The sequence below is a fragment of the Apteryx mantelli genome, chromosome 1 (assembly GCF_036417845.1).
Source record: "Apteryx mantelli isolate bAptMan1 chromosome 1, bAptMan1.hap1, whole genome shotgun sequence".
Lineage (NCBI taxonomy): Eukaryota > Metazoa > Chordata > Aves > Apterygiformes > Apterygidae > Apteryx > Apteryx mantelli.
Genome location: NC_089978.1, coordinates 16,084,890 through 16,098,356, shown reverse-complemented (window position 1 = coordinate 16,098,356; position 13,467 = coordinate 16,084,890). Strand labels below are relative to the sequence as shown.

Below are 13,467 nucleotides of genomic sequence, written 5' to 3'. Positions count from 1 at the left end.
ATAATTTGCCAGATGTCTCTCTCTGACTTCTCTAGAGCTCTGAGAGTTTCCATCAATGGAGAAGATCCACCTCAATCTGTAGGATACGCACCCTTAGGGGACACTCTCTTCTTGCCTCTCATTCCAGAGTTGCGGCATTAGGAAAAGCAGTATGAAGAACAATGTGCTTTTTGGATTCATTATTTATTCTTATGCAATCTTATTAAGTAGAAAATAGGCCAGTGCACAAACGTAACAAAGAAATCCAATTCCCCCCATATTATAATGCTGTTTTGTTGCTGTAATTACTGGTCTGAACTGCTGAATTTTGCAACTCTCTCTCTTCCTAAGATTTCTTTCCTAAAGGCGTATTAAAATGAATCCAATTACAGGCAAAGAATAGAGATTATCACCAGGAAATATATAAAAAGACAATAAGTTACTTCCACTATCATAGATTAGTGCTGGTCAGCAATTCTGTGCGTCATTTTTCCAGAAATAATCTAACAATGAACTTTATAGATTAGTTAGGGACATAAGTGATAGCTATGGTTTAATTTAGGAGTTTTGTTACATAGTACTCTAAATGCCATAATATGGCATGAACATTTTAATACTGAACTCATAGAAATTACACCAAAAATAATTTTTCACCTTAATCAGTATTAATAAAAGTGATATAAAATATTAATATATTTTACATATTTATCATACAATATATCAGTCCTTCATACTATTAGTTTGACTCATGTTGTGCTGCAACATGTACCAAAAAGTTTAACAAAGAAAAAGACATGATTAATTACATAAGTTGTGGGTACAGACATTTTTTTCACAAGACAAACAGCCATCACAATGTGTCATCTTCTGCGAGTTCTACAGTGATATTTTGATAAAACTGCTGCATTCTTTTAGTAAGGATAATTTAGTAGTAAGGATAATTTAAAAATTTAGCCCAACCTTTGCTTGTAGAGTGAATCTGACTTTCTTAAACAACAGTAAATAAATACTCTGAATTAAATTGGTTTGGATGACCTAATTTTCTAATAAGGCACTATCCAAATATTTTATCTTCACTTAAATGTTACATGTATTTCTGATCTTCTAGAATTATTAGAAGAGATTTCTGGTCAGGCCTGAGAGTATCATCACCAGGCAGTTTTGGTGCTGCTCTCTGCTCCATTCCAGTTTGCGGACACCCAGTTACTTTAAACAACTTTCCAGTTCATTTTACAGCTTCTTGTAGAGATAAATGCCCTCATAAAAAGTCAGGGAAAAGCTGGGGCATTCACAGCCCAGCAGTGAAATTACACAGAAAGTGCTTGTTATGTACCACAGAAGAGAGGAACACAGAATAACAGCGGCGTATTAAAAACAAAAACAACCCCTAACTCTCCATTAAGAGAAAGTGGTTAACTGCAGTTAAGAATGGGCATTACATTTTCAGATGGAAAAGTCATTTTACAGCTAAGTTAAACTTTAAATGTATGATCATCATGGCTGGTTCGGAAGAAGGGCCTGAAAAGGTTAACAGTCCTAAAGAGGAAAAGATAGATTTGTTTCATGAGCAGCAGAACAAATGAAATCCAGTTTCTTATGAAGTTGTGTTGCACAGTTGAATTTTCTGATGTCTAACAGGATATGAATGTATGTGAATAGACATAATACCTCTCTTCCACAGGGATCTCTTCAGGTCTTTCTGCAACCTTTCCCTCAGCACTTACAGGCTCTACCTACCTAATCTGTAACTGAACCCTACAATTTTATAAAATTTGTATAAGCTTAGTATCTTTGAGTCCTCTAGCTTGCAATTGGATCAGCTGGTTTCAAAACATACTGTTGGAGAATACCCAGAAATACACACATATTGTGAGATCATCTAAAACACCTTTTTAAAAAAAAATTTGGGGGAAATCAGGCTAAAGAAAATCAAATAAAAGCAAGCATTTTCTATTTCACTCTTCCTCAGGAATTTCACAACAATTAAATTCCTCCTAAAAGGCCTAAAAGGTCATGAAGGAGAAGTTCAATAAAGGTCAGTTTGCCACTGACCCTGGCGCAATAGATAGGAAAAGTTTTTTTTCCCAGACCATTGCATTTCTCTGCGTGGGTGAGATGCTGTTGCCAGGCCTGTAGCCTCTAATCACAGCTCTGCCCTCTGCCTCCCTTCCACTGCTGTTCACCTGCAGAGTCCTTCTCCTGGGCAGGTCAGCAGAGGAAAGCCCTTCAACACTCTGCAATTTTTGGATTGTGTCTTCCAATACAGCAAAAAAACCCCCTAAAATCACGTTGATCATCTCAGGACAATGCAAGTTTCAGGCACAGGTTATACAAAGGTATTGTCTTGCCTTAAAAAGAAGAAAGGCTTGACCTGGTGAGAAAGGTCCTTTTGTTCACCTCTTTTCTCTCCTGCTCTGGGAAAATTATGGGCATCACACATGGGTCTGTCTCTCCACTGCCCATGGTAAGTCCAGAACAATCCTTCTTCATCACAAGGTGCTGAACACAGTCTTGTTTTATGGGGAAGGGAAATCTGATTTGGGACCTCATGAAACTCTGCTTAGAGTGAAGAAATAACCCAGATGAGTCAGTCACTAATTCAAGGGGTCCGTTTGTCAACTGCCTGCAATCCACCCCATCCAGACCAGCCCAATTAATGCCAAAGACTCCCTCTGTGAAAAGCAAGCCCATCTCGGGGGCTGCTCTGCCGGTCTCCCCCCTTTCCTGAGCACTGCTTGGTGCTTTAACTATTGAATAGAAGGACCTTGCAGGCTTTTGCCACCAGCCTGAATTCCAACACAGGGCTGCTCAGCTTAAGTGATGGACTACATGCATGCAAAGGAGGTCCTGATATGCTTCTCTATATTGGCAATAAATCTATCATCTAATTTAAACAAGAAAAAGGCTATGGAAAAAAAAAAGAAGCAGTCAGTAGATTAATGATGTTTCTAGTTCTAAAAGAAGTTCTTCCTTAAATTTTCTGGAGGCAGCATACCTCTTAGAAATTAAGAGAAATCTTATATATTTATTATTGTTATTGAAGAAAGAACTAAGATTCATTAGGTCTATGGAACAGTGAAATCTTCCTCTAACGCTAACACTAAAGAATCACCAACTTGTTAATATGGTGCTTAAAATCTTGTCTTTCAATAGGGCATGGTAACTAACCAAGCAGGGACTGCACTTTTCCTTCTTAAATTGTACAAGAAAGAGGCTCAAATTTAGAAAGCTGCTTATGCTTCTGTGTAATTCTGAATGAACATCTAATTCCACTGACTCCAGAGCAGGGTTTTAAGTCATGAAGCATTCAGCTGGCACTCCAAGAACAGATTCTGCTAAGTTAGTAGTTTTATTGACTGGAGATGTTCAGATGTAATTGAAGGTTTTATCAAGAAGAGCTTCAGGACTGGACTTTCAGGTATTTCTTTTAGCAGAGCGTCTGTCTCAATTATTTTTTGTCTATATTGTCTAACTTGTGTTCTTTGTTCCCTTTTTATGGACTTTATTCTGTAATAAAAGAATGTTGACGTGCTTGCTTTTTATTGCAGCCTTTTTATAGTAATTTTTTTTGGTAGGAAAATATATGCAAAATTTAATACTATTTTCTTTTTTTTTGTTCTACCAGGAACAATCAATGGTTCTTTATAAAACCTTTACCAAGTAGGGTTTTTTACTGGGGGGGGGGGGGGTGAACTTTGCCAAATAGTTCAGTGGAAGTCAGAAAAAATAATGCTAAATACTTTCATTGCTAGATGGAGCTTTCATCATTCATAGCTTACAAAATTAACTACTTTGCAGGCCATTTGTCTTATTTGTAATGGAAAAACTTGAAAGCGATGAGGTTACATTTTATCTTGGGTTTCAAAACATATTGCGTTGTTTTTCTTTGCTCACTTCATATAACTACCAATCATTCAGATTCAGTAACTTGTTGTTTTCTACAGGTGCTGTTCTGAGATACACTGAGAACGTCTTCAGGATGACTGGTAACATAGAAATATTAAGTTATTATTATTATTTATAATGATATAGAAAGGAAGAAATAAATCTAAGAAGTACATGAATGAAACATTCATTAAACATATCACATTTGGATGAGCACTTACACTCAGTCAGTGTATAATCTGATTTTGTTATCAGTCACATAAATTCTATAACATATTGCGATCTCACTGACTAACAAAAGTTCAAACTTCTGATTTATGGAAAACTCATTTCTTATTTGAAATGATTAGGACTGATCTCAGAATCAAGTTTTCCAAGGGAGAATTCAGATCACAACAGAAACATTACTTACATTAAAAAAAAAAAACCTTATTAAACTACAGATTGCAAGAAACATCATAGAGTGCATTGCCTCTAAATTTCACACTTCTGTGAGCAACATCCTAGGACCTGAAAGTCTACAGCTACATGGTAACTTTTTTTTGATTTTATTGCTCTAGCGTTCCTTACCCATAAAAGAAGAACAGAACAACCTTTTGCAAACAATAGAAGTTATTTAAACAGAGTACCGTCTTCAGTACAGGAACTGTTAACTGTTTCATCACATTCTTTGCTGGTGATAGGGAGCGGCTGCAGTATCTGAAGGAAATCTACCACTCTCAGCTAACGGGCTGATCCCATATCTGTGTCAGATAAAAATCGTAGTGCTTATTATTTGTTACCATGGATACCATGAAGATATTGCTGTCCACTATAAGTTGCTAGAGGAAGACAACATAATTCTCAGGGACTAGTCCTGTTTTCCCTTCATAAGTTGCTTTTAACCAGCCTGGTTCCACTGATGGATACACTGCAAAAAACAAAAATAAAAACAAAAAAACCCAAAACATTTTTATAATGAAATAACAAAGTTAAAAGAATTTATATATGTTTCATATATTTATTTAGATAATAGTTATCCAAGATCAATTGAAAAATCAGGGCAAAAAATGAGAGTTGAAAGTGGAATTATAACTCTCTTGCCTTGTGGATACAATTCAGCTTATTTTTTATGTAAACAGAGACTGCAAAACATATCTTACCATTTGAAAATATTGCCCCCTGTGGGAAAGACAGCTCATGACTGTGCTCAGCCTTACAGGAATACATGGCTTTTGCTTGTCTGGAAGATGAAAATATGAGTTTGCAACAAATAAGATAACTGGGAAAAAAAGTACAAAGAAATTCATTTAAAACCTGAGAAGTACAGGAATAATCAGTTGTACAAATACAGATTGCAAAACCTAGTTGCATAGTAGTTCAGAGGAGCAGAATAGCAGCAGATGATAACACCAGGCTTCCTGGATTTAACAAGTATGTTATTGCAGAAAAGAGATCAATATCTACTTAGAAGTTTAAACAGAAATATCATTTGCAACTGTAAAAGGATTCTTCCATCCTAGTTGGCATTGCCAAATTCAAACAAGTACTGAATTGCGCACAGTGCTTGAAACAAGTGAGGGTCTGGCTGGAGAGAGTTCAAAAGAGGTTAGGTGAATGGGGTGGGTTTCAGCTTCCGTCACCTGAATTTAGATGTCTATATGTGAGCTAGGGTGTGCCTAGCTCAATGGACTCTCCAGGTCTCCAGAAGCTCTCCAGGTTCTGCTACACTGGACGCCTACCTGAGGATGCAATGAATGGCTCTCTAGATACCACTGCCTGTAACGACACCTTCAATGGAACAGTACCTTTAATAAAACCTGACATAATGACACCTACATGCAGACAGCTAGTTTGTGTATCTTAATCTGCAACCAAAAAAAAAAAAAAAAAAAAAAACTAGTGGTGAGAATAGTGAAACACTGGAATTGGCTAGAATTGGAGAATCCCCATTGCTAAAGATTTTTAAAAAACAAAGGAGCAAACAAAAAACCCCACACTAGAGAGACGTCTGTAAAAGAATGCTTTAGGTATACAATGATCCTATCCCAGGGCGGGACAGACTAGGTGACCTCTGATATGGCTTCTAGCACTACAATTCTACAAAATAATCCCCAGGGCTGACCATAGAGATGGAAATCAGAAATTCTCATTAGATTCCTGTGCTTTACCTAGAATGATACCTTGACTTTAATTTATACACTCAAAACAGTTTTTATAGGAACCTTTGTTAATCACTTAACTTGCCTGGCATCAGTTTTTCTGAGTTTGTTTAAACTTGCTGGAAACCCACATCGGAACCCTTGCCAAGTGAAGATTAACTTGTTGATCATTTGACCTTCATACGATGTGATGGAGGGTTACTGATACAACTTTCCTTCCAGCCAGCATTTATCTCAATGACCCAGTACGCTATCTGTGATGAAGTTTTAAATTTTTGGCATACTTTTTGTGAGTGGGGTATGCAAGCACATAATCTATTTTTTCTTTCCTCCCAAGACACTGAGATAACAGAGTCACAGGTTAGATTAACAACAGTGCAACATTAGCATATGGAGAAGTCTATTTTATTCTGTATACTGGTGATGGGGCCATGACTCTTCACCTTTGCAGTTCCACACCTCTCTGGAGTTAAGCAGGGACAAATTTCCTAAACGGAGTAGGGAGTTCTACCCTACCCCTATGCCCTGGAGCCAACCAGTACCAGCACATTATACTTCATTTGAATCTCTAGAAGGATACGAAAATGGATAGATATATTTCCAGGTTTGCGTGTATGAGCTTCAAGAACACATTATCTTCAAGAATTGATTTCTCCTTCTGAAGAAAAAACTTCTCTTATATTTCTCTGAAGCTGATTTATGACTAGACTAAATGGTGTGTTGTCTTACTCCAAGGTGAGTAACTGACTCATCAAGGGCTAGACTCTCAGGCCTAGATTTCCAGGACTCTCTGGTAATCACTCATTTCTAACTCTTAGCACTGTCATTTTGAATACATATCCACTGCTAACTAAAAGACCATGAGCACCGGTCTCCTGAATGTCCACTTTGCTTAAATGTTAGCTTGCTTCCTGGCTGGTTTGGACTGCTCTGGCTTAGCATTTTTCTGAGACAACTCCTTAGCACAAACCAGGGAACAGTTCACCACAATTCAGAAAAGATGCCACCTTATTTGGCTTCCTCCAACTGATACGATCTGTCCACCAGCACTATTCCACAAGACTTTGTACCCTGACACATCCCCCATGTCCTGGAAGACTCCAGGATATACAAATATTTCCTATGTTTCTTGCCATAAAAAAAATGCTCTGGTGGGCTTACAACACAGCTTTAGCATTATTTCAGATACCGTGCAATGAAAAAGGGCAGGCAAAATAGCAGTTATGCCTTGCGGCCACAAGGCCATCATATGGGGCTATGTTATTGGACACTGTCAGTTTGCTTGGGGGGCAGTTCTAAGTTGCGTGGACACAAGCCTGTCACTCCACCTGACCTCCATGTCAAGAACTAGTTCTTCGGCCTCTTTTATTTAGTAGGGTAGACATATCCTCGTAAATTCTTTTTTTCTTAATCTTTGTTGTCACCACACAACACTTGCCTTTATGAACAGGCTCTCATTTCTAGAGGAGAAATGAAACCATAAGTCCCTGCACACAAAAAACAAACTGTGCTCTTCTAGGGATACTATCATTTGTATTCCAATGAGACTTACAGGTACTAGTTCCGACTAGAGACCCCGATGTTACAAAGACTCAGGACTATATATTGACTTTAAAATACAGTCACTGTTATGAAGAACTTACCATTTATAGTCAACAAGACAGATGAAGAAAACACGGAAAAGTTTCATCGCTCTACATGACATATACCGAACTGGCACAGAGGTGGATTAGCTGACTTTACCAAAGGTCCCAAAGAAAGTATCAATCAGAGCTATAGTTGAATCCTTTAACCTGAAGGTCACTTTTCCCCTAAGTCTATATGACAAAGTGCTCTACAGGTGTTCTGATTATACAGACCCAGACCTGTAAGTCTCTGACAAAGTATCCATTTCCTGCGTGGCAAAACAACATATTTTACACAAATATTAATTAAAAACAGTAGAGTAACTGTTGATAATTGGTAGTGATTACAAGACAATTGGTAATGAACTTGCTAAAACACAGGGATGATTTTGAACTGCTACTTAGTGGCATGACTACCAAGTCCTCCTTTCTCCTGTAGTCTCTTCTGTTTTCTGCTTCCAGCTATACCCAGTCCAAGTAGGTTTAATTTAGAAGTAAAAAGAACATAAAAAAACATGGACTTGCTCAGTTCTGGAAAGAAAAAGCTTCCCAGCGTTTTATGTTTGCAAAGATATACAAACACAAGGTACAAAAAAAATCAGCTTCGCAACAGTTCAGGAATTACAGGATTTTTCAGATCATCTTCCCATTATCCTGCTCCTGACACACACAGTAATTAAATCCTAATATAATCTACAAATGGTGTGTGACAGTATAATAAGACAACAAATCTAAGAATATTTATCCATAATTTTGGAGCAATTTTTAATCCCTTGGTTATTCCCTCCACACCCGTTTTGATTAATTAGGTTCTCCTATTAGTTATTACTCATTTTAACACCATCCAGCTAGAAGCATTAGCAATGAAAAGGGCCTGCAGTTTCTTAGGCAATTTTATTGTGTGCAATTATGAAACTGGACATTGGCTCTTATGGTGCTAATGCAAGCAAAGCTGTCTGTTAAAAAACATGTGATAACATCACCATCATCTATTATGGTTCTCTTAAGATGATAATATTCTGAGAGAAGAGAGTGATTCATGTTGTTTAGTGAGGAAAAAAAAAACCCTTCAGAAAATGGTACCCACATTACCTGAGTCCATTCTTTCCATGACTTTACTGGATAGGCTCCAGAGGAAAAAATGCATTTTTCCATTCTCTTTTATGGCCTATTTTCTATTACATGTGTAATAGACTAGCAGTCAAAGGGTCAATACTCAACAGATCGTAAATTATTTTGCTTGACTACATGGTGTCAACAACACCCGAGGCACTTTTAATAAGCCATTTTAGAAGTTACAAATAGGCTTCAAAACTATGTCCTTGCCCTAATGAGCTTTCAGTCTAGCAAGACAAAGACAGAAACCAGAAGAGGAATGAATGAGGGAAAACGTGAACATCTATCAGATGACTCATCAGTTACTATTATCTTACCGGAAGAAGAAAGGTTTACAGACTTCTGGAAAGGGCAGATTTACAGCAGAGTTTGACTGAGTAGAAAGCTCTGGTCTGGACTGGGAAGGGCATTCCAAGTGTTTAAGTAAATGCAAAACATAGTACCAAAATAAAAGCAGAAGGATAACTGGAAAGGGATATTTAATTATACAGTTGGGAGGGGAGCATAGGTCTGGAGAGCTTCACTCTGTCAGCCTGCTCCTATTAAAGTCCCAACCCTGCACCTAGGGATCCTGCTGCTAAGACAAAGCCATTTGCTGTCACCAACTCTTCTTTCCACTTTTTCTAGGTATTCTCTTCTAATGAAAAACCTTCCTCTTATGATGCATTTTCCCACTTTTTGAGATTTAATTTGTGTACCTTTAATCAAAAGCCAAGAAAAAGTAGTCGGGATTATGTGTTGGTACATTTTTGTATAGCAGCTGCAACAGAGACCTCAGTCCTTACTGATACTGCTAGTTAACTGCAATATTTGTGAAAGCAGTAATAAAAACCTTTCACCTTTTTCAAGAGCATACTAGATTAGTAATAGGGATTGGTCCCAGCATATACCGTAGCTTATCCTACAGTTCAGGAGATAGATGATTGATAAACTTGAAGTTAGGAGGGAGGAAAAGGGAAGGACGGGAAGTCAGAAATAACTCTAGGACTGGAAAAAGAGAGTGGAGACTCGAGATTTGCTCTTACCCCTCCAGTCCTACAATGTGTACTGTGACCTCTCATTCTGTCTCTTTTTGAATAAAAGAAATTTATTCAAACTGTTGTCACTACGTGGACCCACACTCATGTATACAAAGTGAGAAAACATTCAGGTCAAATAATTGGCCCAGCACACACAGAAACAAGTTAAAAAAAGAGAGCTTTCATAGTAGAGATGGCACATTATATGAAGTCAGAAAGAAGAGGTGTAAAGGCTGTTTGGAGGAAGGAATCAAGTATGTCCAGATCACTGTGGTGGTAAAGCATCCAATAACACATTACCTGCTGGAATGCATAAGACAATGTAAGATCTATACTGCAAAGCCATATAGGTACTTTTGATCCATGTACTGGACAGGTGACCACAAAATACTGTTTCAGGCAATAGATACGTCAAGTAGGAATGAAGCTACCTAGATGCTACTATGCACAGGAAAGAAGTAGTTAACAATTTCAAAAACAGAGACATTTTTAACAGGGTAAATTATCCTTGAACAGAGCTCAACACTCTCCCGACTGGAATATTTCTGGTATCAAGCCAGTTAGTTTAAACACAGTTTGGATTTCTCTTACACTCCGCCCTGCATATACCCATTAGGTGGTAGAGTTATGAATCCATAAGGCCTCTCTACTGGATGGATCATATGTAATTACCATGATTTCAATACACTTAAGAACAAGAAAGATGATCCTAAGGACTTAGTTCAGTGTTCATGTTCATAGCATACATGAGAGGTAAATAAAAGCTGGAGCAGTATTACGGGAACAGCTGAGCTACTTCTTATTTCTTCCTCATTTTGCCTGCTGACCTCTCATTTTCCTTTCTCCTTGTTATTGTTGCTCTTCTGCTTTCTTAGGAGAACTGAAGTAGAGGAGCTATTAAGCCTTTCAGCCTTTCCTGCTTTGTTATCTGCTCTCCATATCCATTATCAAACTGCTATATTTTTCCTTTGTCAGATTTTTGCTTCTTACATGCTCTTTATATACAGATACAGATGGGACAGGTTCTGAGGGAACAGCAGAAGAGAGTTTACAAGAAGGGAGCAATACAAAATAGGAGAAAGAACAGCGGTAGAGGTGAAATGATGCAGGACTGGTAAAGCAATCATTGCTTTTGGCTTAGGACACTGGCTTAAGAACATGCCAGTCTCTTTATCTATACTTTTCTTCCTTAAATTAATGTCCTGCTCTTTTCATTTCCTTCCTCTCCCACCTCCCTGCCACCCTCTTTTTTGGTCATCTTACAGTTCATGTACTATACAAAACAAGAACAGCCTTGATTCCTGTAAACTGCTTCCCTTGCACAAAATCAGTGGGCCCTTGCAGGTCAGCTTTGTCTTTCTCATCTCTGCTAGATCTGCCAGAGAGCACAGCCATATTTCACCACCACGCATCTCAGCACATGTTGGCATCCTCTATTACAGCTGTGCTACTTTCAACTACTACTTCTGGACTTGTGGATTATATCCATATGGATCATATGGTTACTTTTCTGTTGCTCAACAGTTTCATTAGGATCAGGATTTCAGTGATTAAAGTGTCAGACAAAAACAAACGTAAGCTCTGTCTCAAAGAGTCTGAAATGCAGGGAGAGTAAAAGAGAAAGAGATTTTTTCACCACACCTATCTGATTATCTGTCTTAGTCTACTCATGATAGACAGGTTAATAACAGGTGGAGGATATTGCTTCCTACACGAACACCTGTCAGAACTTTCTAACTTCATGCAACGTAAGAATGAATTAAATCCAACCAATAAATGCATAAGACTGTAAATAAAAATGTAAATAATGCTTATTAAGAATGAAGAAAATGCAGATCATCAAGAAGAAGGGGTGACAGTTTCTCCGGACTGAGGATATTGCAGAATATGCAGTCAGAAGGACAGGAATCCTGATTAAGTTAATCCTGTTATTCAGGACTTGACTATATGAGCAAATTACCATGAACTATGACTTAGATTGACGGCATCTTTGCTACTCTGTTGAATGCATGCATATACAAACAACTATATGGAATAAGTAAAGCACCCTCACCCTAATTTAAATCACATTAATTTCTTCTTGCAGTCATGTCCTTAAACAGACCACTAGCCCGAGCATCTCCTACTGCAGTGCCCACAGCAGACAGAATAGACAGGTATGCTGGTATTCTCTCTTAGGTTTAGCTTTCTATAAAAAGGCTGAGTTTAATAAACCACAAAAAAATGTGCATGCCACATGACACTGTCCAAAAGACACCAAACAAAGCTCTGACGCCTCTATTTCAATCTCTGAAGCCAGCAAAGCACAAAGGTTTTTACATGTTGTTAAACTATGAAGCACTTACCGTCCTGAAGAAACTTGTTTAAGTGAACCAGTGCTTTCAAACAACTGGGCTCTTGCAGCCACTCTGAAAATAAAGTGAAAAAGTGGTCTGCTTTAAACTTAACCCATTAATTAAACACACAGACTGATTTCAGTTTTAACCATCTAAAGACATGGAACCTTTTTTTTAAATTGTTTTAAATATTCACTAGACAAACAGAGGAAACTCAAAAGCTAAGTTTAAGTCCCTATTCAGCACAATTCTTAAGGGCATAACCTAATTTAGGCCACTGAATGCTCTAGGTGCCTTGCTGAGTCAGCTAACCTGGAAATTACAGAACCAAGAAGGTAATATACAGAAAAAAACACATCACCCTGTATTGAAAATTAACATTCATGGATGGCCAACAGATATATTGGAAATGCTTTTACTGACAGCCTGTCACTATCGTGCTGGTACTCTGAGCTAGGTAGGTTTTTCTGTTTAAGTTAAGATATAGAAACCTGTAAAATGGCTACAATGATCCCTTCCAGTTTAAAAGGTGGACAGGCTGAATGGAGTCCTGAAGTATTTGGAGAACTTTTTGGTATTCTGCAGTTCTGGAAATCACTTGTTCATGGGGACAGTGAAAGTCAAGGTCAGAGTCAGGATTAGAGCAAATATCTCTTGACTCTTAGGTTTGCGCTATAAGCACTAAGAAATATTGTTAACCTAAATCTCAGCTAAGTTAAATTATAACTTCTGCTGCACAGAACTATCATCCTCTCAAGAAGAAAAAAACTGTTTTAGAAAAAAAAAATATTTTCCATGTAACACCAAAAGAAATTTCAGAGCAGAAGTTTCTTTACACTTTGGGTCATGCCTTCTTTGTTCAGTTTACAATTTTAATGATTGTAGACAAATATTCCCAAACACAGCAACATTCAAATCTAGTGTTCATGGATGCTTTTTCAATCATCTATCCAGCTGTTTGGGATCATTTTAGAGTGAGCAATACTATAACAACTCAAATCTCCACAGGGTCTTGATTACTTACACAGATCCTGGTCTTTGATAGCCATTACTTGATGCAGTATCTAATCTTAATCTCCTGCACATTTTTGGTGGCAAATCGGGATTTGGTGAAGCCTTTGGTGTATCTTTGGTTTCTACTGAAGACAAGCTCTGTATAGATCCACTGCAGCTTTTGTTACCTAAAGAAAGCAACCAAATTTATATGGAATATTAAAGCTAATTTGAAGTTGTGCCATAAGATGTGCAACGTGCAAAACAAAACTCCCTGTTTTTAAAGAAACAAAATAGGTAGAGAAAGTACTTACTAAGAGAGAGAAGAAACAGCCTTTCAGGCAGAAAGCCAGGAGAAAAGGACCAGCAGCAA

At 37.7% G+C, this 13,467-nt stretch overlaps 1 protein-coding gene across 1 annotated transcript in view; it reads right to left on the bottom strand.

Annotated features, from left to right (window-relative positions):
- Window positions 1–4,073: 4,073 nt before the first annotated feature.
- ARHGAP42 (Rho GTPase activating protein 42) overlaps window positions 4,074–13,467 on the bottom strand; it is a 166,579-nt gene continuing 157,185 nt past the window's right edge. Inside the window, exons 21-24 of the mRNA XM_067289754.1 lie at window positions 13,126–13,282; window positions 12,111–12,173; window positions 5,007–5,086; window positions 4,074–4,774 (exon numbers count right to left, since the gene is read on the bottom strand). Of these exons, the coding sequence (XP_067145855.1) occupies window positions 4,686–4,774; window positions 5,007–5,086; window positions 12,111–12,173; window positions 13,126–13,282 (389 nt within the window). The 3' untranslated portion in view covers window positions 4,074–4,685. The remainder of the gene's footprint in view (window positions 4,775–5,006; window positions 5,087–12,110; window positions 12,174–13,125; window positions 13,283–13,467) is intronic.